We start from the raw sequence: 25,200 nt of genomic DNA on the forward strand, positions 1-25,200 counted from the left end.
GAGTGACTTCATCCATCTGACAAGACTGGACACTTTTCACTTTCTCAAGTTCTAATACTCTTCTAATTTCAAACAAACTCCAACATCCTAATTTTAAATAAGGAAATGATGTCAGTGTTTGTGTTTTTCTTATCCTTGTGTACTAAGCCCTCCGGAATAACATCAAATATAAGCAATGATGGAGCATCCTTATATCATTTCTAATATTAAAACTGCTCTGAATGTTTCAGCATTTAGAATGGTGCTTACCATAGTTTTAGAAAATTTCTTTACTAAGTACCCATTGTCAGGTTAAGAAAACTCTTCTATTTCTAAGCTTGATAAAAGTTGTGTTTTTTTTATTTAATAACAAATGAGTATTGAGTTGAAAGCTTTTTCTGCACCTACGGAGGTAGTCATGGCTTTTCTCTTACAATCTATTAATGTAGTAAATTATATTCTTTGATGTCCTCATCTTAAAATATCCTTGCATTCATTGCACAAACCAGAAGATTTTATTTCAGATTTTTGCAGTGGTTTTCCTAACTGCAATCAGTATATCAACTTCTATCCTCATGCTATTTCTTGTCTGAATTTGGTGTCAGAGTAATATTAATCATGTAAAGCAAATTGGAGAGCTTTCCTTCAATTTGTTTTCTCAAACTTGGTATGTGATTAAGATGAACTCCTTCTCTAGTGGTAGAATCACTGAGAATCTGAGCCTAGAGGGGCTTTTGTTTTTGTTGTTTGTTTTTTGATGTTTGTGGCTATATCTGTGATTAATTGATTCAATTTCTTTAATGGTTAATAGGGTTATCCAAAATTTCTATTTCTTCCTGAGTCAGATTTGATGTTATATATTTTTATAAAATCACCAACTTTTAAAGTTTTAAAATGTATTGTCCTAAAATTTTCCCATAATTTTTTGATTTCTGCTATATCTATAATTTTATCTATCTGCCTATCATTTTTGAATATTGCTATTTACATCTTTTTTTCTTGAACAGTTTTGAAAGAATTTCCCTGTTTATTAATTCAAAAAATTATAAGCAGCCGGGTTCTTGTTTTATTGATTTTTTAATAAATCTTCATTTTCCTATTTCATTAGTTTTTGTTCTATGTTTATTTCCTTCCTTTGTCTTCTTTTAATTTAATCCATTGTTGCTTTTCATATTGTTGAGTTGAGCACTCATAAATTTTTACTTTTCTTTAAAATATAAACACTAATAAAGGCAATGAATTTCCTCATAATGCTACTTTAGAAGTATCCTACAAATCTTGATAGTTTCTTTCATTATAGTACTTTTTGATTATGTTCTAATTTTCTGTGTTCTTCTTTTTTGACCTGAGTTAATAAGAAGAATTTAAAATTTTTCAGTTAATATGTATTTTTCACATTTATCTTCTTGTTCCCTATTTTCAACTCGGTTGTATTGTGGTTAGGAAGGTAGCCCATATAAAACCAATTCTGGGCATTCATTCCTGAGCTTTGTGGCAAGATTGATGGTCAGTTTTTGAGTAGTCCCTGTGTGTTTGAGAAGAATGTATTTTCTCTAATTTAGGGCACCAGGTTATGTATGCGCATCTATAAGCTGAAACTTAATCAGATCAAACAAATCTTGTATATGTATAATACTTTCTATAAGACACTATGCAAGCAGTATAGGAAACCTCTCTCCTCTCTGTGATTTAGACTGACTATAGGTAACAGAAAAAAAAATAACATAACTTAAACAAGATAGAAATTATACAAGATAGTCTAGACTTCATTCATGTGAAAAATAAATACAATTCTGTCTATGCCTAAGTGTCCAGGGTTGATGAAGTAGCTCCCAACCTAGATTATGGGACTTGTTTACTCCTACCCTGTAGCCATCAGGGATGGAGATTCTTCCCTTTACTTCTCCTACCACCTCCAACTGATAACCAGGGTGACTCACTTTTTCTAGAGAGTGGCTGGGGGGCTTATGGAACAATGTGTATGATACAAGAGTCATACTTTTAAAAATTTTGTTTTTCCATTACAGTTTACATTCAATATTATTCTGTATTAGTTTCAAGTGTACAAGAGAGTGGCTAGATAATTATATATTTTACAAAGTATGTACCTCAATATTTCTATTACTCATCTGGCACCATGCATAGTTATTACAATATTATGGACTACATATGCTATATTTTTTATCTCCATGAGGATTTTATAACTACAGATTTGTGCTTCTTAATCCCTTCATCTTTTTCAACCAATCCCCAAGCCCCTCCCCTCTGGCAATAATCAGTGTGTTCTCTGTATCTATGAGTCTGTTTCAATTTTGTTTGTTTATTTTGTTCTTTAGATTCCATATATAAGTGACATCATATGATATTTGTCTTTCTCTGAATGACTTATTTCGCTTAGCTTACTACCCTCTAGGTCCATTCATGCTGTCTCAAATAGCAAGATTTCATCCTTTTTACAGCTGAGTAATATTCCATTTTATATATGTACCACCACTTTTTTTATCCACTCATCTATTGATGGGCATTTAGGTTGCTCCATATCTTGCCTATTGTAAATAATACTCTTTATATCAGGGTGAATACTTTCTTTCAAATTAGTGTTTTGGGTTTCTTTGATTATATTCTCAAAAGTGGAATTGCTGGGTCATAAGGCAGTTCCATTTTTAATTTTTTTGAGGAAATGCCATACTGTTTTCCACAGTGGCTGTTCCTGTCTGCATCCCCATTAATAGTGCATGAGGGTTCCCTTTTCTCCACGTCCTGGTCAACACTTGTTGCTTTTTTGATGATAGCCATTCTGATAGGTATGAGATGGTATCTAATTGTGGTTTTAATTTACATTTCTCTGATGATTAATGATGTTGAGCATCTTTAATATGTCTGTTGGCCTTCCATATATCCTCTTTAGAGAAGTGTTTATTTAGATCCTCTGTCCACTTTTTAATTGGATTATTTGGGTTTTGTTCTGGTTTTTTTTTTGGTATTGAGTTATATGAGCACTTTATAAATTGTGAATATTAACCCCTTATCAGATATATCATTGGCAAATATCTTCTCCCATACCGTGGGTTCCCTTTTTGTTTTGTGGATGGTTTCCTTTGCTGTGTAGAAGTTCCATACCATTTTCCACAGCAGCTGCACCAATTTATAATTCCATCAACAGTGCATGAGAGTTCCTTTTTCTCCACATTCTCATCAGCACATGTTATTTGTTGATTTATTGATGATAGCCACACTGACAGGTGGCAGGGGGGTTTATGTCTGTGGTTTTAATTTGCATATTCCTTATGATTAGGGGTGCACTGCATCTTCTCAGGTGCTGTTGGCCCTCCATATGTCCTCTTTGGAGAAGTATCTATTCAGATCTGTCCACTTTTTAGTCAGATTGTTTTTTTTGCTATAGAGTTATATGAGGAGTTCTTTATTTATTTTAGATATTTGCCCCTTATCATAAAGATTATTTACAAATATTTTATCTCATTTTCTGGTTTGTCTTTTTGTTGATAATTTCCTTTACTGTGCAGAATGCTTAGTATTTTATATACATTACATCTTTTTGTCCTCCCAGTGTATGAAGCAAGTTATTTATCTCCATTTAGAGATGAAGATCCTAAAACACAAGACCTGAGACACTTAGTTATTTTCCCCAAGTACTACCTAGGTACCGGAAGACTCACAGTTCTAACCAAGGCCTGATTGATTCCTACTTCAATACTTTTAATCGTAGGCCAGCCCACTAAAACATTAACTCATTATATCTTTAGGTCATCACTGAGTGGTCTTCTCACATCATCCTTTAGGCAGCACCAAGAGTCCCTGGCGGCAGAGAGAGAGAGGCGGCGACAGGAGAGAGAAGAAAGGTTGCAGAGAATAGAACGGGAAGAAAGGAACAAATTCAGGTAAGAAGGATTTTCAAATTTTTTAAATAATTAATTGAAATTAAAGCACATGCCTTCTTAGATCTGTATGATTAATAATAGTGCTATAGGATTCAGAAATTTGCATTTTCTTTGGATTTTGTCTCTATTTTCAAGGAAGAACAAGACATACCTGCAATAGGATAGATCTGGTTTGTTACGACCTTTTTCCCCCTCTAACCACATGGCAGGAAGCACAGCTAACAAGTCAAATACAATTAAGGATTTGTGTATTCTGAGTCCTCCATCATCTAAAATGGTCCTCTCCAGGTCTCCCTAAAGACAGAGAACCTAATTGTCGTAACTTAATTTGCCACTCCCTCTAAAGTTACTCATGTTTTATTCGTAATTTTATTCATAGTCTATTGCATGCCTAAAATAAATGCTTTTTTCACTTTCGGGGTTGCTTCTTGTTCCCTGTAGCAACTGTTAATATTTTCTTTAAAACAATAATCTATCCTTCTATGAGGGAAAGAAAAGTCATTGTGCTGATTACTCCCAGCCCATTGTCACCCAATCTCTGTTCAGCTCCAAGAAGATATTCCTGCATGTGACCCACACCAGGTACCATGTCTTAACCTGTCTACCCCTACTGTGTCCAGTGTTGCTTTTTTTCTTTTTCAGACAATTCACTTGCTCTCCCCATCCTCATCTCCATCCGCTCCCCTCCCCTGAGCTTCATACTATGCAGTGCTTCATGGAATGCCAAACATTTGCTAAGTCTTTCCATACACATTTCACTCCTTCTAGTCATCCTTTCCTTCCTCTTTCTTTCCCCTCCTTTCTATTTGCCTTCTCCTTATCTCCCCCCTTCTTCATCTTCCCAGTCATCTTTCCTATAGCCTCTGCATTTTTTTCTTCTTTTCATTTCTCTCCCTGTTTCCATTTCCTCTTTCCTCAATTTATTTTCTGTGGCAAATAATATTCCCATCAATTACTTCCAGTTAAACCTACAAAGAATGTAAAGCATTGTCCATGAGGATTTACAAATTCAATAACCTTCTTTTTCAGGAGCCAGGAAGAGTATGTGTAATTGTAGAAATGATCAAAATAAGAGCAGAATTGTGAACTTGCCATAACTGTGACTCACCACCATGTGAAAACAAATATCCCAAGTCTGTGTTGAAACACCAGTCCTGGCTTTTGTAAGACTCAGTTAGTGGGCTGCATGAAGTGAACCAACCTCAGCCCCCACCAAGATTGGGTGGCATACCCTGGGCTGTCAGATTTCTACCAAGTGATATATGGAAACGCCAGACCTGTATGCACCATTGCTCATGACGTAGCTCTGGAAGTTGTCACTTTTGGAAAGACCAATTTGTAAAAACCACTGGAACAGGTTAAATGCTTCCTGTGGCAGGGCTTTCTGGAAGATTTGCATATTTTACCACCAAATAGCAGCAGAGAATCTGACTAAAACACCTGGAAAGTTCAGAGATTAAGATACACATATAAGAATTTTGATTGAAAGCCTCTGAAAGCAGGGCAGCAGTTCTGAGTAAAATGGAGTCAGCACAGTCCCCTTCTGTCTCTTCTGCATCACTGCGTACCCCACAAATTGTGGACGGGGTGCATGGAGCTCCAAAGCCTCTGCAGGGTTAGAGGGAGCAGGGGAATCGGGGAAGGAGCCTTGTGTTCAACGTCCCACCTACTCAGTGAAAGCTGACCATTTTGTCCTTCCGATCACCACCAGGCTCAGCCTTAAAGACACCCCAAAACCCACATGCACGTACTAAGCGTGTACTGAAAGAACTGTAAGAGAAGGCCCCCTTTTGGGGCTAAAAAGCAGTAAGAAGAATTCCTGAGGGTCAGAGAGTAGAGGAAATCTCTTGTTGGCTTTTGTTTTTCCATATTTTTTCCTTCTCTCCTACCCCAGCCTCCAAGCAACATTGTTACAGAAGCACGGAGATGGTGGCAGTGTCCAGGCAGCTGCCTAAACTCTGAGGGAGGGCGGCCCTTCCTCTGACCAGAAGAGCTGTGACCCCAGGAGCACTAGGCACATCACCATTTTTCTCTCTGTGTCCTCCTGCCGTGTTGCCCCAGGTGCAGATGGAGTTACTGAAAGTATGCATCAGAGCAGGAGAAACAAAGCCCAAGCTTTCTGGCTAGAGGACTAGGAAGGGAAAACCCAAGAAAGCTGGGAAATGGTAGGACAGTGCAGAGATTTTGAGAAAGTACCTATTAGTGAAAGCATGGCCCAGGACCTAGGCAGCGTACCACAGACATGAGAACTAAGAACAGGTGGACCGCCGCTCAGGTCCCAGACTGGCCCTGGGTGGTACACACAGGGCTTGAGTTCAATAGCTCAAATATTTGAACTAAAAATATTTGAAAACTGAGCTAATATTGGAATCAATATAAGAAGACGGAACTTACAGGCTGAACCTAACTTAGTTGTTTGCCTTCTAAAGGAAAACAAAAGAAAACAATCAATGTTCTTCATAGAATCTAAATAAGATCCAGAGCCTCTTTGCAAAATATTTTAAAATGTACAGAATGCAATCCAAAATGGTTCGTGATACAAAGAGCCAGGACAAACTTAACTCAGAAGGAAAAGAGAATCAAAATATGCTAACCACAAAAGGATGTTGTCTTTATCAGACAAAGACTTTAAAGCATTTATTATGACAGGCTCTGAGAAGTAAGGGCAAATAATTTTTAACCAAATGAAAAGTTAAGTCTCTGCAAAGAAATAGAAAATATAAAGAACTAAGTGGAAATACATATGGAACTGAAAAATACAACGACCAAAATAAAAATGCATCAGGTGGGCTCTGTAGCTGAATAAAGATGAGAAAAGAACCATGGACTTCAAGGGAGAACAGTCGAAATTATCCAATCTGAGAACCAAAACAAAAACATTGAAAAAAATGAGCAGTTTCTCAGGGACCCATAGAACAATACCTAAATGTCTACCATTCATGTCATTTGAGCCCCAAAATAATAGAACAAGAGTGTATAATGCATTGCAATATATGCTTAGTCACTATGTTATAGTATATATGTCATATATCTGATATATATGACATATAACAAAAAGTGGATATCATAACTAGAATCTCTCTGTGCTCTTACATGACAAATGAGACCCACTGGGCACCAAGAGCAAATAGCGCACAATTATGAGCAAGGTCTATGAAGACAGGTTGCCTGGGTCTAATCCTCACTCTCTCAATGTGTGTGTGTGTATATACATATGTATATAGATGTGTGTGTGTATACATGTATATGTACATGTATATACATGTGTATATATGTATGTATATACATATACATATATATACAGAGAGAACATTTAAATAAACCTTGTCCAGGAAGGAATGCTGATCATCAGGACAAGCCACACACAACTATTAATTACAATGCCAGCAGTTTCTTCCTAAAAGTCTGAGGATGTGAATGAAAAGAAATTCAACACAGGAAGTAGGGAAAGCTGTATAAAAGTTACCCGAATGGATAACCTTTCATTACCCATTACACTGATTTAAGTTACTCATACTCCTTGTGTGTTTTTTCTTTGCATACCACCTAAAAGTTGTTCCTTAGCAGCTGTTGTTCTTGTTGAATATGTTCTTAAACTTCTTGGGTTTTCAAAAACTTTACTTCTAGTATGGAAAGTGATGAAGATGGATATTGATAAATGATGACAAATTTGAGTCTTTTTTGCTTTTCTCTCCTTCTCCTAACCTGTTTTCGCTGGTCTCACTTACTGCTCCTTTACATCCAGTTACCAGTGCACTGAGGCGTAGAATGCTTAAACTATGTTAGGCCCAGTGTAGGAAACCACAATGTCAGAATTCCCCAGTAAAATAAGTGGTCTACCGACAGGTGACTGATCACATGGTCTTAAACTTAGGTTCATGTTGGAACCTCACCAGGAGGAACAAACAAAACAAAACAAAAAAAACCCCAAACATTAAAATTGGACAAAATTGGACATCTCATGGGTACAGACAAAAGAGGAGGCACAAAGCAGGAGCTTCCAGTGATCCCTGCAGAGAAGCAGAACATGAGGGATGCAGAAAAAGAGCTCCGGGCTGTGGGAGGAATGTCCAAACTGAGGAGGGCAACACAAAATGGCCGCGACACTCAGAACCACTCCGATTTCACTCTGGAGGGGAAAGTTGTAGAGCTACCAGAGCTGGATGGACTGTTAATCACCTCTGAAAGCTGTTGCTTGCTTGTCATTGCCACATTTTATTTATGTACTGTTTGACTCTAAAAATTTTTTTCTTCTCCCTTTCCCTCATATGCTTGCATTCTTCTTTCCAAAGAGTAATTGGTCATGTCTCTGAGTGCATCCAATAATCCCATGTTTTTGGACTCCTTGTGATTTTATAGAAAATGCATTGTACTTAGGACTTTTAAAGTCCACACTTTCCCCTTGGTTTTCAAAAATTCAACTACAACCACTTTCCATTTCTGAGGCAATAGTGGGCTTTCATTTTGTACTGTTAATAATTTCTTGGCAATTTTCTGAGCATATAATTCTGTTTTTTTCTTCACTGTTTTGTTTCTTCCTTATATTTCCATTAGCCGAGAGTATTTAGACAAAAGAGAGGAGCAAAGGCAAGCAAGAGAAGAAAGGTTTGTATATCTCTTCTTCCCCATGTAACCAAATGGCACGGGACTTGGCACTTCTAACCAAGCATGCAGTGAGATTGTGTTAAATAAATATAATAGCTTTGCTCAAAAGACATAAGACTTTTGGTAATTCACATTTTGCAGAATAGAGTATTCTGGTTATCTAAAATTTTCCACATAAGTACAGGTTGACTATCTAGTGCCATCATGGTGTAAAATATGTCTGTCTCGAAGATTCTTCTCCAAACAAGCACATTAAGTTAGTGTATTGGCATATATGTTTTCAAGGCCCTGCACCAGCACTACTGAGCCTGGGTTAGGTGTCCCTACTGCATGTTTCCAGCTCACTTGTTCAGCCTTCCTGCAACAAATATTTGAGTGCATGCACCGTGCCGGGCACTGACTGCATGCCACGCCCACCTGAGACACTGAATGTGCCTGATCACTGACCTGTCTCCCAAATGAACTGTACTAAGTTCTTTGGTGCCAGGAACCCTGCCTGGTTTTCCTTGGTTGTCCCAGTGCCTCCCACAATTCTTGGCACGTATTAAACACTTAGGAAAGATGTATGAAATAAATATTAAAACTGTATATGATTTGAATCCCATTAAAGACACAGAGTTAATGTATTCAGCATCTGATCAGTTAAGATGAGCAAAGGAAATGGCTTTGGAAGCAGCACAGCACAAGACAAATTTTTACCTCGTCGTCCTGCAGTTATCCCCTCTGCCACCAGAGGGGGTTGCTGCCTGGGGAGATGGAAAGGCTGACTTTATACCAGAGCCAGTTGGGAACCTAACAATCTCTGATCTAAGCCAATAAAAAAGTGAAGTTAATTTTTTTAGACACCATCAGCTAAATAGATCAAGACAGTCTGAGGCATGGCGGAGTGGAGTCTGCCTGTGTTCAATTTAAAAATTAGATGCTTAGGTCAGTCTCATAAACAAAACTAAGGCATTGCTTTAATTCCAACATGTTCAATTATTGCCATCCTAATAACCAGTGTGGCCAGCAAATTTAGAGTGAAAGATACTGGTAAAGAAACAAGAAACTTCTATTTCTCTAATTCATATCATTTTTTTGACATTGGTAGACATGACATATAATTCTACTGAAAATGCCGTCGACTGTGCCCAACCTTAAGAAGTCCAATTTTACCTTTTTTTTCCCTTGGCTTTTCCTCCAGATTTTGCACTTTTTTGAGCTTCTGACAACTTGATTGTCAGGTAATGTCTGCACAGGCAAGGCTTGGAAGCTCTTGGGGAGATGTAAGGTCTGAACCAGCTCAGACTGACCTCAAAATTTTCCAAACCACCAAAGGCTTCCTCTTTCTGGATATTATTTACTGTTCTTGTTCCCAGAGCAGAATATCACTTACGCCTGGAAAACTTGTGCAGAGGAGTTTGCCACTCCTCTCCGGTCTCCTCCTGCTCTGACCTCAGTCCTGGCCTCCATGCCAGTCGTCTGCCTGGGCCTTCATAGCTGGTGCAGGGGGAGGCTCTTCACGGCCCCATGTGGCGTCTTTCCTGAGAGCCCACCTCTCTGTGTACATGGAGGTTTGGGGAAGCATTGGGAAGCATCCTCTGGTTTGGACCAGCCGCTTTCCTTGGTTAGCCTGCATCTTGAATTGGCTGGTGAAGATGGGAGTAAGGGAGATGTCCTTTCATAACCCTGTCTGGGAAACTGTCGGGGGTAAGCCAGGAAAAGATAAAACTTCCAAGTATGGTGGGCTTTGGAAATCGATGGGGAAACTGAGGGAGGTCAAAGGTGGAAAGAGATTCCGAAATAAGGAAAAAGACTCCCTCTGTTAACTCTTCATGATAGAGCCGAGCATGTGTGTAGAGCTCCATGTTTCTTACCCTTCATGCAGTGGCTCAGAAAAAGACGTCCAGAGTCAGAGCAGACGGTTTTTTGAGGTCTGTAACATCTAGTGTAACAAGGTGAACATCCCTTTGCTATTCTGAGATGTAATGGCCATCCAGACACATTTGATTTGATTGTGATGGATTTTATTTCACATCACCTCTTTCCATAATTTCAGACAAACTGTTCTATTGACAATGGTCCAGACTCAGAGTACATTTCTGTTGAGCTGGTACTTCTCATTGTTTTTTAAGTATTAGAAGAAAAGCTTCATCTGATAATGATTGATTTAAGTGACCTCCATAAATAATTTTTTTAAGGGAGTAATAAGCCATGAGATTCGAGCTGGGGGCATGTTGGGGCAGGGGTCAAGATCGGGACTAGTCTGAGGGCACGGCAGGACGCAGAGCGGGAATGCCTATGGCAAGCAGGGTTATTATGGGACTGGAGTACAAGGGAAAGGCCAGGATCTGGGAACTGATGCATGAAGTGATCAGCGAGGCAGGAAGACAGGCCTCTGAGCACTGCTTAACAGGTACGAGCACAGGGGAGAACTTAGAGGGAGCCAGGTTTGAGGTTAACGTAAGGGGGAATTTCCGAGTAAGAGGGTGGCAGGAGAACGCATCAGTAAGTAGAATCAGGTTAATCTGAAGTCAGGCAGGGTTTGCATAGGGTTCTGTAAAAAGAGACTGGGCCTGAGTACGTTCCCTTGGCTGCAGTACCGGCCCCGCTGCCTGCGCCCATGGTGGATGTTGAGTCTATCCCAAAGGTGTATTTGACTGTCTTTCTCACTGATCCGTCAACTCCCTGAGGTGAGAGGGTAGATTCCTCTTTATTATTAAATCACTGATGCCTCCTGATATTGTTAGCACATGGCAGGCACTTAACAGCTGTTTATTAAGTAATGAAAAGATGAATGAATAGGCAAAAGGTAGCGGCAGAGGGAAGACAAGTGAGAATGTTTAGATGGAGGCAGCAAAGGTGAAACGTCTTTTCTTGGGGCTGTGGATAGAAAACCCAGTGCTTTGCACACCAGAGGCTTCTTCAGAGTCTGTGGTTTGGGGGTTATGTCCCTAGGCAGCCGGGACTTGTGACAGTCATTGCATGGGCTGGTGGGCTTCGTGGATCAAGCTCTGTTGGCTCTCTAAGTGGCACCACTTAGAGTCCCTCTGCGAGGGAAGGTCATGCTCTAAGTCCAGCCTCCCCCAGGGGCAGCCGGAGGTGCATGTGGGCCAGGAGAGGCCACTGAGCTCTGAATGCCGCTGGCCCAGCCCTTCCCGGGCACATCAGTCTGGCCTCGCTGCTCCAGCCCATTGCCGGTGAGCACCAGTTTAGAAAGAGGTAATAGTTCTTGACCGCTGGGTCTCCCTGCCCCGCCATTTTTTTTAAGTCCTTAAATATGGCAAAATATATGTACCATAAAATTTACCATTTTAATCCTCTCTTTAAGTGTACAAATCAGTTAATGTTTAGTACATTCACATTGCTGTGCAAGCAATCCCCAGAAGCTTTTCATTTGGTAAAACTGAAAATTTCCACCCATTAAACAAGTCTCCACGTCCCCTCCCCTGCCATTTTGTCTACCACATAGCCATCCTTGGGACAATTCAGATTAAACCTGGGACTCTTCCCGTGCCTCCCGGGCCCTCGAGGATGGCATCCATGAGACAAGGGGTGTGCAGGAATAGTCTTTGAGCAGTATTTACGCAGAATCTGGGTAAGAAAGCCCTGGAGTCCCCCAGAAAATGAGGTGAATCCTTTGGCTGCTGGCACAGGCCTGCCAGCCTAACTGCCCACAGGATGGGGTGTGGAAGGGCCAGGATCAGGCTGGACCCACTGACATGAAGGTCATAAATGGGTTGTGCTCCTGGCTTTGTGACTGTTCTCTCTGCACTCCTCTGATTTTGCTGAGCACTACTTTTCCTCCTCCAGGATTCCAGTCTCCTGGACCGTGCTGGTCCCTTTATTTGCATGTCATTCCTTGCCTATCCTTTTCTCCTGTCACAGAAGGCTTGGACTCCATGCGGTGATGTCTAAGCTCACAGCCTCCTCCTGGGCTCGCAGCCTTCCTGGCCTTGAGTTTGCCACTATTTCATTTAAAATATGCCTCCTACAGGCTCTGACCCTCAAGATCACTTTCTTCCAAGATTCCCATCACCTCCACAGCCAGTGGTGTTTCCTTGCTGGTCAGAAATAAATTCAGAAATACTTTTCTTTCGTCACCTCTCCTACATTTTCTAAGGTGATGTCGGCACGAAAAGCCCAGAGTTTCTAAAGCTTTCTGAGCATAGCATCTCCGTCCTTCCACTGGGAAGTAGCTGTTCTTGAAGGTAATAGCAGATGTTTGTGTCTATGCAGACCCCCCACACATCTTTTTTTCAGAGATTCACCGTGTGAGTAAGCCCACTCCCCAAGAAAGTGAGATAGGGTGCATTTGCCCCATTGGCATCCGGTGCTTTAGGGGCACCTCTGCAGGCAGGGTGCCACCCTGCAGGGTTCCCACCGCACGCTCTGCTTGTTTCGCGCCAACTCAAGTGCAAGGTGCCAAGGGAAAGAACAAAGGAGGGTAATCTTCCTGTTCTCAAAAATCCTATTATCTGCTTGTTGGAAACAGACACACACATGTGAAAAGATGACTAAATATGCCAGGCAGTGAATGTAAAATGCCATCTGAGTTGAATGGACTACATATCCGACATGAGTTCAGAGGCAAGGCCAAGATCACTTCCAGCTGTGGTGGTCAAGGCCGGCCTCACGGGGAGGCGAGCATCGGGGCCTGGCCTGGAGGGCAGGCTGCTGTTGGACTGGCAGGAAGACGGGCTGATGATTACAGATGTGGGGGAGCCATGCCCCCCTGAAGGGCGAATGAAGAAATGCATGCTTTTTAAATGCATTTTTAAAGGTTTTATATAGGTGCTCCACCTTTCTTATCCAGGTTTTATATAGGTGCCCCACCTTTCTTATCCAGGTTATCTATGGGGGCTGTTTGGGGCTGGGTTGAGAGCTTGCCCACAGGGAGGAACTGAAGCAGTAAATCTGGATGGATATGAGTCAGGGTCTTGAATAAGCTGTTTCAAAGGTTAGTGGTGGGTAAGATAGTCAGAACCCAGCTACAGCTGGGTTCATAAATTTATTCCTGAACAAATAATGGTGGGTAAAATTAGCAGACATCTGGAAGAGGCACATATTTCAAAGTTATTTTGGTCTGATCTATAAAGCGCACCACGAGGAATATGATTGGTAGCTGGTCTTAATAAACAGTTAGTGGGTTCTGCCTGCCTGAAATGCAAAACAGATGTATCTTTGTTCTTTTAAACTGACTTTGATGAATAAACTATATGTGACGTCAGGTCCAAGCTATTGGATGTCTGAGTCCGACTCAGAAATATTTTAGTATATAAAAAAGTTTCCATGGTCGACACCGGGAGAACAAAGTGAATTCCACTCACATTGCTGTTAGCACTGAGGCAGGTTCAGAAATTCAGGGAGGCCTTTGTCCAACACCCCCTTTTGGTATTTGGGAGGCACTGTTTCTCTCTGCCACAGAAGGGCACCTTCCCATTTCACAGCTGTGAGCTCCGAGGGCGTGTGTTTTTCAGCTGTCACTGTTGGGCCTTTTTGATGGTCCTTATTGTCATTTTGCTTATTTGTGCACATGTTTCCTAAAAGAGCAAACTAGGATTCTGAAGCAGTGATCCAGTATCTGGAGACTGTGGGATGTGGCCATTCCCCCCAATTTGTTTGGTTATGCATGATGCAGGATTTTTAATCATTAGCATCTTGGCTTTGCTGGGTGTTTCTGGCAACCGGGCCCTCCAGCCAGTCCTGCGCTGTGCTCTGCGCATCAGGAAAGCAGCTCACTCTGCAGGTGTTTCGTCCATAAACAAGCATCAGCCACGAGCTCCTCTTTCTTTTTACGGAAACCCTTTGGAATTTAACTTTCAGATACAAATACTTGGAGCAGTTGGCAGCTGAGGCGCATGAGAAGGAACTGAGAAGCCGGAGCGCGAGCGGCAGCAGAGCTGACCTCTCCTTGGACCTGACCTCACCAGCAGCCCCTGCCTCCCCCGCCCCTCTAAGTCCAGGCCCTTCATCTCTAGACTCACAAGAGGCTCTCACGGGAGCATCCTCCTCCCCGGGAACACCTCAGCATCCCCAAGGTGAGTGCTGGGACAGGAGAGGGACACTGATGGGCTCATTAACACCAGACAGGCTTTGTCTGGCCAGTTATAACCATTCTTTCGTTCAAACTAATACTGTCGGTCAACTAAGCATAAGCTTAGGGGCTGACTGCAACCCGAGTTGCCACAAATAAAATATTAAAGCAAAATTACTTGGAAGGATTGTCAGTGTATGGTCATTGAAAAAGAATACCAAAAATAAGATTCACTTTGACATCTAATCCTAAATCACAGGGTTTTAACTTAGTTCTCTATAATTTGGATATTATTTACTTATTGGATCTGCCCCACAAAGTGGCCACTTTGAAATGTTCTTACCCTAGGAATTATTGGTCTGGTTTAAATGAACCCGATGGAGAATAAAATTAATCAAAGAAAAAATGTGGACTTGGTGCAAATAGGAGTTAAATGTTGAAGAAGAAGAAAAAATTGAATAGTGAAGATTACTGGCACGTGGTATGGGTGGAGGTGCTTGTGTGCAGACAGACAGGCTCTCCCTGGAAAAATTCCCTGTCGCGTTAGCTTTATTTGGGGGAAAAACAAGGATGTTGTACACTGCAGCCTTGGAGGATCAGCTGTTTCCCTGGCTGCTCTGAGAATAGCGGGTCCGTTTTCTTTGACATTAACAGAGGGGATGGTTCTTGGGCACAAGCGACTCCACAGTGTGTGTTGACTGTGCAGCTAGCACTGTTGGGTTTCATCGAGCGTTATGGCTGGCAGCCTGACATAGACTTAGCCAACTGAAGAGACACTAAACTTTTAACTCTAGGAGGGCTGACTAAATATGGCATAAAGTTTAATTTCAACAAGGCAGGACTCCATGACCTCAGCAGAACTGGATGTAACAGAACAAAATTGTCTGTCCAATTCTTTGCTGGCTCTCCAAGCCTCAGAGCTCATTCTGCAGGAGCAGGCTGGCTGCACCATAGCTCTCTGTCACATCCAGTTTCCCTTGGTGCCCCAGCCATAGAAGATTGTCCCAGGTAGATGGCTTAGTCATAGATGAATAATATCACTCTTAAAATATTGAGACTCTGAAAATCAGGAATAAAGACTCTTCTGTAAAAACTTTGTGCTTTACAAACCCTGCCTGATATCACTGCTCTATCTAAATTGTGGTATTTCCAAAGGCAATATAAAAAATATTTTCCTGCAAACTAGTACAGAATTAATATTGGGACTTTTAATTCTAATTGTTGTATGTCGGAAGTTTACTGAATGGTTGTCTCAGCTGTGAAATACAGTGTAGCCCCAAGCTGAGAGGGACTTGTCAGTATCTATAAATATTCTTTGTCCTCAAATTTTTTAATCTACCTGATGTCTGTTTGTGGCAAAAAGAGAGCTCCTCAAGCATTTTGTCCAGTTACTGTCAAACCTGAGGCTGTTCTAGCCAATTAAAAGGAACACTTTAAATTTCAATAAGAATGCAGAACATACTAATTTTGAGTATATACAGTATGTACTTGGGAGAAAATAAAGTTATTTCAGTATGCTTTCAGAAAGATAAATAGCAAATGTCAGTTTCCTCTGCAAAGAAGGAATTAATAGAAACTGAACGAATGTTTGCCTGAAATCACACACTGAGTGAGCGGTCTCTGCCTCTGGAAAAAGAATACAGAACTTGAACTTAGACATGATTGCAAATTGGTACAATAGCATTGTCTGATACTTGTTGTTTTCTGAAAAAGAAAACAGTGGCTCTTGTGGAATCTAGAAGAGCTGTCCATCACGTGTTAACTAATTATCATCCAGGCCAATTGAGACCAGTAATTAGTCTAACATCCTTGTCCTAGTACATAACTGAATGATACAACAGGAAATTATAAGTGTGTGAGAAGAAATGCTATTAGAAAGTGGTCTCAGAAAGAACTGCTGAGGCTTTTTGCTGAATTGAGGATCTTCGCCCTTACGACAGAAATACGAAGGTGGTAGGACAGAAAGGTGTCCCTCAGCCTAGTCTGTTATTGCTATTTAAAACATTCTGCTAGCATCCAAATAATAGCCTATTCTTTTTACCAGGTCCCATTTTCAAATGTTCAAACCAATTTTTTGCTTAGCCCTAACATTTACAATATCCCAACATCTGGAGGAAGAATAAAAAATATAATCACACATCCAGATGTTTGTCCTGCACCAAACACCTGGCATTATGTCGTCCAAATGTGCCAGGGGTTCACTCGCTTTTTCATTCTTTCTCCTTGTGGAATCGCATGATAATCATCCGCTTCACGTTTCTGTCATGGTCTGCCCCCCGCCCAATACTACTATTTAATACCTCGTCATGGAGTTAATTAAGCGGGGGGTGCTAGTGTCCGTCTTCTACAGAGTCTCAAAGAGACGGGAAGGTTTGCATCAGAACTTGCTGCTCCCTGCTGGGAGGACAGCCAGCGTTTTGGCTCCCAGCCCAGCCGCTCTCAGGGCGTCATGGTGTCACAGCACTTGGGGTGGTGTTCACTCAATGCCACACCTTCTCCCCCGTATCTGCAAAATCGGGGCCTACATTTCAGAATTATATTTACAGAAAAAGGAAAACCAAATCCAGTTGTCACTGAATTTTAAGTACCTTGGGATGCAAGGTCACTTTATGGGTTCTTTTCTTGTTAAATCTCCTTACTCAGCTTCTGGAGGAGTTTCAACAGCAGAAGATATGAAAACGTCAAAAGCTTCTTTACTTTTTCTCTTAGGAAAATATTTTAAAAGAGGGAAGGGCTAATGGTAAAATAGCCACAACACTGTGTGCCATCTAGTGAGATCTTTGAGCCAAAAACCTTCCCAGCTCAATCTGCTATAACTTTTATATGAATTATGCCACTACCCCCACCATCAAGTCGGCGTGTGCTGGAATTATTTTTCCATCTGGTCCTCTGGTGGCTCATGGCAGATGTTTGTCCCAGCACTGCCTAGCCTTAGTGGTGATGGTCTGAATATTTTTTCTCTGCGTAAAACTTAGGAGGCCCAAGTGAGGACAAATGGGTATTTACATGCATTCTCCTTTGCATTGTGTTGTGATTAACAGAGACAATCATCCCTAAATTTAGGTAAATGTGGAAGGGCCTATCTCTTTGCCCATTGTTTCATTGTCCTTTCCTTTTATTCACTTAGCTCTGGTGGTACACATCTGAATATCTATCTGATAAGTTTATTTCCTTTTATTTCAAGAAACTCACAGATGATGCTAGAAACAAATAAATTGTTCTTACAAACCAGAGAATGTTCTCCTTGGCATAGAATTCTTTGGTGTGACTCTTGAGAAGTGAAATCAATATAGCAAAATAACCTGCTATCCCAGTGGGTGCCAGATCTAGGAAACCTATTTCATGGAAACAAAGTGGAGAAAACCACTCATCTCAAAACTAGGTATTGACAGTGGTCTCTGTGGGGTGGCCCAGGGTTGAGCTACTTCCTTGGAGGCTAGAACTGTGTTCCTTCCTTGCTCCTTGTCTTACACACCTGAGTCCCTCCTAAGGCTAGATGGAGACAGGTGGCCTTTTCTGGTAGAAGGAAGCTGCCATCAAGAGTTTTTCCGTATCTTTCACCTACTAGTGACACCACGAAAGCATATATAATGGCTGGATTATTTTTCTTATTTTTAGTTTAGTGCTTTATGGGGTGGGGCGAAAGTAGGTTTACAGTTGTGAATATGCAAATCAGTTTTATTTTTAATTATTATTAATTATTGTATTGTTTTCCAAATGAACAACTGCATATCTTCTTTCACCCTGCCCACCAATTGCACATAGAAATAATACTTTAGAGATGCATTTGCAAATTTCACCACACTATATTAATTTTGTGTCAGGGAAAATTATGTTCAACAGTGATGTTTTTCCCTACTTATAATTGGATTCCTAGATATTTCCAAATATCTCATTATTTGGCCTGGAGATATGGACCATAGCCTGTATGGCCATGTGCTCTCACCAGTACTCACCTGGAGGCATTTAGAGAAATTGTTGACATGATACACTAATAGTTTCTTTTAGATATTCAGCATTTAGAGTGCTGGTAAATATGACAATTCCCCTAGCCACCTGATCCTCGCACCTGGAACTAAAATATAGATATATAGTTATATCACAAAATGGTCAATTTGTTTAAATGAATAATCATTTTTCATATATGTATCATTTATCATTATGGCTGTTGTTATTACCAGTCATTGAGCATCTTTGTCACCTTTGTTGTGTAACATGTTTTGAGTCCCCTTCAGGTGTAGACTCTACACTAGGTTACTTCATCCACATGGCAGAAATCAGAAACATCTGGTATCCTTTTTCCAGCTGGCACAGTAGCAGTAGAATATCATCAATCATCAGCCTAATGCATGCTGGTTCCCTTGCATAAAACTTTTGGACACCTCCAACCCGTATTTCATGAATTGGCAGGAAACTAGATTCCTTGTGGCTCTGTGACTTGGGGCTTGCTCCACCTCCCCATACCTCATCTAACTGCTTCTCCTTGATGCCACTTGGTCAATTAAACAAAATCTCTCGGGAACTCTACCCAAGGCCAAAGCCCTGCCTGCTACACCTGCTGTAGAGTTGTTTTGTTCTTTTCAGGGGGGAGATTTTGAAAATCATTTTTTTTATTTGCCATTTTGCTGCCTCTAACAGTGGAAGAAGGCAAAACCTTCCCTTTTTCCTCCTCTAGAGAGTAACATTTGCCTGCAGTGTGTTTTCTTGCACTGTATTTTAAACCATTAAATAGTCTTGAGTCCTTTGGATGAAGACAAAGTATGGACCTTACTTAAGTACACTTAAATAAAGACAAGGTAAATAATGGCTTTGGGAAAGTTGTTAAAGAAGGGTATTATGGGATCAACATGATAACTTCACAGATAGCAATTAGATATCAAAATCGGTGAAGGTTCTAAGGCTTTGCTATACTTGGTAAGCTAGTAAGTTAGCCTGCCACAATTTCATGGATGTTGGCAGAAGGCATGAAACTTCTGGTTCAGAAACAAAGGACTTCATTATTTGTAACAATAGTAGTAGCCAGAGTATCAGCATTTGTGCCATTTCTCCAAGACCCAGTTCCCACTAGGTGATGTGAATAGGCCCAAGTGCTACCTGAATGCACACACGGAGAAACCCTGAGCGTAGGGATACCAAATCTTTTATAGTAGGCAGTTAGCATGTCTTTCCTTTGTCCCAGAGAAAGCATTATTTTTAACACAGTGGACAGTGAGACATCCAGTTATTTGCTCTAGAAAGAGACACTGTCTCTGTCTTCCAAGGCGATTTGTATGTATCTGTAGATACTCCAGAACAAAGGCTCTCGGTGCTTCTGCTTGCAAGACTCCAGAACACATGAGACCCTTGGAGAATGCTTTCCAAACATTGGATTATAATGGTTTTGACCCAGCCTTTACAGTCAATATTACATCCTAAAATCTGTTTAATGTAAAAAAAAAAAATTAGGTTTTAGACAGTGATTTGTTTGTTCTTGACATAGCAGAAGATGATCAGGAGCAGCAAGACCCAGTCTGAAGCAGGCACTGGGGGTGAGTGAAAGGGAATCTAGAAAGACATCAGTCCCTTTCATTCCGGGTACGAGCCTTGGGCAAATGCTTCCAGGTTCAGTGAGAGGGCTTCCACAGGTATGGACAATGAGCATTCTTCAATCAATGTCGTGGTTTGAATTCCCAGAGTCAATGACTGAAACTGGGAAGTAGCAGAAATAATAATAATAACAATAACAACAGCTGCAGCAGCTTTCTGGCTCCTTCTAATATCCTTATCTGTGTTCAGGACCTTGATCACCCCTCTGCCATCTCTACCACTCCTCTTTTCCCTCTAACATCCCTGCCTTTCCCTCACCAACCCCCCTAAGTTATTTGTACAAGATGATACATGCCTTCAGTGTAGGACAAGGCACTCATGCATTGGCTTTCCAGTCCCTAAAAGTATGCTTTTTAAAGAGAATCCCTGAGTTCAGTGACCCTGGAATGCATTTTATCTTCCTCTGAACGTGGCATGCATTTTTGGAGTTCTCTGATGCTGGAATGTCCTCTGAGAAAGCTGCCTTGACTATATACATCGAGAAGTTTCGGTAGATTTTTGTTGACTTTCTAGATCCAGCATCTTTGGATCCCTGTGAATCCCTCTAGATGATCTCCAGACTCAATGTGTTATTTGGCTTTCATTTCTTCTACATTTTTTCATCATTATTTTCTCATCATTTTTCCCTCAATATTTTCCATCATTTTGTTTCAATCTTATTTTTCTGCCTGCTCCCTAAGGTTTTTTTCCAGGTTTCTTCTCCAGAAACCCTCTCTCTTCATTCCACACCCTCCGGCTGTGCCTTTGCATGCCTACCTGTGATTCTTAACTACCTACATTGGGCTAAAAACCAGCCTTGGTTTTCTTGAGCTCAGGGCATATGTATCCAACCTTTTTAGATATCACCCTCTGAATGCTTCTCAGATACTTCAGACTAAATATGTGCCAGACATTCAGATGGGAGATGTCACCCATCTCTCACCCATAGAACTTCTACCCTCAAACCTGCTTGTATCTTCTAATCCTCATCTGGTTAAGATCATCTTTCTTGGCCTAGCCATTTAAGCTGGAAGCATACATATAATTTTTGACTCTTCCCTCAATGTTCTTCCCTACATCCAGCCAGTCTCCAAGTGTTCATATGCTCCTTCCTCTCAAATCAGCCCTCTTCCCTGTCTTTCTATCACCAGTGCCTTAGTCCCAGTCTTAGCCATCATTGATCTGGTTCTAATAGCTCTTACATTTTCCAGATTCTTCATAGCAACCGAACCAAGAAAGTCACCACCTATACCTTGTCCTTAAAATCTTCTTGTAGCTCTCCACTGTCTACAACATAAAATTAAGACAACATGACACTCAAGACTCTTGGATCTCTAGTCCCTACAACCAGTCTGTCACCGCCACAACCATCCCCGCATGTTTTGTTCCGTGAGCACCTAACCACTCTCAATACCCGAGAGGTGCCATGTTCTCTCAGGTATGCCTCGGCGCCTGACTGCCCTCTTCCCCTGGGGGCCCACTGGACTTTTATTTATCTAGTTGAAGCATCTTCTCTTCTCTAAAACCTGTGTTTCCTTTCCTGTGTTTCCCTTCAGCTGTGTGTACCTGAGATACAGGTTTATCTCACTGCAACTGTTTCCTCCTCCTCGGTGTGTTCCTCACAGAAGGGCCCATGCCTGCACTCACCTTAGTTATCACGCAATGCTTGGGGCAGAATAGGCATTTAGTAAGTGTCTTATGAGTTCATGAATGAATAAACAGCATGAAAAAAGCAGGCACGTTAATATACAGAGACCGCGGTACCCAGATATTTATTACACAGGCCATGATAGAGGACACATCTTTGACTATAAGGGCCACTCTGTGAAAACTGAAGAAATGATGGTGGCCTCCTGTAAAGAGGAAACTTTTACGAAGAGGTGTCAAAATATGTGAGGGCTATTTCTTTCTGAGATCGAACTCTAAAAGAGAAAATTCAGAGAATGATTCTTAAAGTTATGATTAAGACATTTATTCAACTGTCTTTTCAAATACCCCATGTTTTAACTGAATTTTTCTCCATTTCTTTGTGAATGAATTTGTTAACAAGCACAAATAAACTGAATCATTGATTCGGTGGAAAGCCACATCCATTAGTGACTAGACTTAAGTGAGAAAAGCTCAACCTTTTGGGATGAGAATTTAAAAGTGGACTTTCGAGTTGTACCCCAATCTCAGGCTAGCTGGTTCTGCTTAGGCATTGGTAAAAAGAGCTAATATTTTCCTTAGGTATTGGTTGTTTTGATATTAGAATATCTATTGGCTATGACTTAAGAGACATTTTAGCTTGAAAAATATTTTAAGGAAGACATTTTTTCACATCTGACTTCTTTGTGCTTCACATAGTGCCTTGCCCATGAGAGGTCTATATAAATATTTATGGAATGAATGAAGTTGCTAACAATCACATTAGAATATCTAGTTAAGAATAACTCTATCTTGTTCAGCTTGAAAAAATGAATTAGCAAAAACAAAAACCAAAAAAAAACCCTTAAGTTCAATCAATTTATTTGCCAGCTGTTATTATTTAGGACTCTCCATTTAAGTGCTAGCGTCTCCCTTCCAAAATAGCAGTCTTTGTTTCGATGTCACTGATATTTCTGTCTGGGACTTGATAAGGGCTAGAGGTGCTGTTGATATGCATTGTCAGATTGAAATTAGACAATGTCTTCATGTTCGAGGATAGGTTTGTCTTCCTATCTGCCCCTAGGAGAAAATGGGCAGGTAGTTAACCCAGGAGCTCCACCAGCACTCCTGGGCATGGAAGGACAAACAAATATTAGAGTTGATCCTGTTTGATGCTGTTTGAACCCAGGTAAGACCTATCTGACATTAGAAGAGAAACTTAAACAAGTTCCAAGAAAGTCTTCATAACTAGGAGTTGATGTTTGAAATTATGCATACCATTCAAGTCTAAGAGAATGATAGAGCAATAAGCGATATGTAATCTTAAATTGCTCTTAGTTCTGTTTATAGTGTGAAATAGAATCTATATGGTTACCAATATTAGAACAAATGGGCCTAAACTGTATTCTTTTTTGTCCTGTGTGATACTACAGTGGAGTTGTATCATATATATGTTTAATCAAGTGAACTTAATCAGAAGCATAACCCAAGAGTGGAAATTACAACTTAACAGTGTTTATAATCCTGCCCAACATCCAACTCAGTTGTGTGTCCCCATGTGAGCATGGCATGAGGGCCACAGATTTGGGTTTTTTTTTTTCCCCTTGAGCCATTCCTGATTCTCATGTGCCTCTTGTAGTATGAATGACTTGCTGTATCAAAAGTGGTTTTAGAGTTTAAGTGTATGTATTTGGAGATAATACGGCCCATGATGATGAGATCAGTATTTCTTACAGCATTCCACTAAGGCCAGATGAAAACCTGGATTGGTGGAACTAGGAAGGTAGGTATGGGATTTATAAAGTGGCATCTTCCAAAAAGACCTCTGAAGGTAATTTTGACCATGTATGCTTTTTATCTTAAGAGGTGGCTTTGGCTGGAATGGTTTAGAAAATCTAGCTCTGAACTTTGAGGACAAAGCTGGGCTTAATTTTGAAGGCATACGAGTTCATTGGACTGATGAAATCAGTGTTTTCCAGGTGATAAAGTACTTCTCTGGTAAAGCTTGAGCAGTGATTCTCAACCAGGAGTGATTTTTCCCCCAGGGGACATGTGGCGTTCCAGAGATATTTTTGGTTGTCACAGTTGAGGGGGAAGCACTATTGACCTCTAGTGGGTAGAAGCCAAGGAATGCTGCTAACTGGCCTATAGTTCACAGGATATCCCCCCACAACAAAGAATTATCCAACCTCAAACATCCATAGTATCAAGGCTAAGAAACCCTGCTGTAGAGTGATTCTGAGTGAAGAGCTTAGAAAGAACTGGCCCAATACCAAAAGCAAAGGCTAAAGAACTTTCAAAGTTCTGAGCTTTTTCTCTTGGGACCTTTTTCACATTTATGTGACTCAACCACAGTTTAAAGCCGATAGTGTTAGTTATTAGCTAGGAACTGGGGAGGTCCCTGGAATCTACACAGTTTGGAGCAACTATTATAGAACTGGCTGGCCCAGCCCTTGGTTTCATAAGACCTGCCAGAAAGCCAAGTCCTGGCAAAGTCATCGAAACACCATTGCAGACTGAAATCAATTGAAGCCACCCAAAGACTTATTAAACTCAGATCTTTCTACCAGCAATTTATCTCTTCAAAGAAAAATTGCATGACAAGAGATTCCAATTGGACACTCTGAACTCAGCTGTCAGGGACATTGGTGAAAGCAGAATTGGAACATTCGTGCCCACTGTACTTTCTTTTTCTAAAGAAATGATTATAGCATACTTCTCCTTTAAGGCTTAAGTCACTCACCACACAGGAACATCATGATTCACAGCCCAAGCTTTCCAGTCAGGCCATTTAAAGTTCAAATCCCAGCCCTGCTAGCATTTGCTCTGCTTGTCAGTGAGTCCTTTGGAAGGAGGTGGCGCATGCTCAGAGGGTGGAGAAGTCTTCAGAAACAAGCATCAGTGGGAAAATGTCAACAGTGCCCACCTCCAGGCCTGGAGGAACTTGGAGTGTGGCTGGGACTTGATAAGGTCTTTGTAGCCTTGGGAAGGAGCCCATGAGACAGAAACAGTGGCCTGAGAACTTCTGCCATATTGCGACCCCATCTGCAGAGAGCAGGGGCATAAATACTCCAGGCTCTCCTTCTGCCCGCTTTTGTTGGTCCCTCCCAGGCGCCAGCAAATGTAGATGTTCTCCGTAGAGGCCAGCCTCCCAGGCTACAGAACAGAGCAGACTGAGAGTACCCATCCCCCTGTGTAGCCCTGGACCAATTTCTTAACTTCTCTGAACTTGTTTCCTCATTTCTCATATGGGACACTAACCTGCATATTGTTGGTGTGAGGTAAATAAGTGATGTGTGCATGGTATCTAGAACTGCCCTGGTGTATAGATGGTACTCAAAAGGTAGTCACTTTCATTTTTACTTCACATCAAGGCCAAGCTGAGCCTGATGTCTAGTGAGATTTTTCAGGGCTAGATGTGGGATGGGTACTGGGTTTTGGAGGGACGGAGAGAACAAGCCAGAATGAGTCAGTGTGTGTCCTGGCTGACCTGGGACAGGGGCTGAGCTG

General features: G+C 41.1%; 1 protein-coding gene across 6 annotated transcripts in view; it reads left to right on the forward strand.

The window, feature by feature from the left end:
* Positions 1-25,200, forward strand: part of FHOD3 (formin homology 2 domain containing 3) — a 427,145-nt gene that overhangs the window by 334,809 nt on the left and 67,136 nt on the right. For 4 of the 6 annotated variants that reach the window (XM_054583546.1, XM_054583548.1, XM_054583550.1 and 1 more), the window contains 3 exons: positions 3,744-3,878; positions 8,433-8,483; positions 14,289-14,503. In XM_054583546.1, coding sequence (XP_054439521.1) covers positions 3,744-3,878; positions 8,433-8,483; positions 14,289-14,503 — 401 coding nt within the window. The remainder of the gene's footprint in view (positions 1-3,743; positions 3,879-8,432; positions 8,484-14,288; positions 14,504-25,200) is intronic. The other 2 variants (XM_054583549.1, XM_054583551.1) reach the window with 1 other exon arrangement.

This window comes from Pteronotus mesoamericanus, unplaced genomic scaffold (assembly GCF_021234165.1).
Source record: "Pteronotus mesoamericanus isolate MK-2021 breed Mesoamerican mustached bat unplaced genomic scaffold, CSHL_Meso_final contig_74, whole genome shotgun sequence".
In the NCBI taxonomy this organism is placed as follows: Eukaryota; Metazoa; Chordata; class Mammalia; order Chiroptera; family Mormoopidae; genus Pteronotus; species Pteronotus mesoamericanus.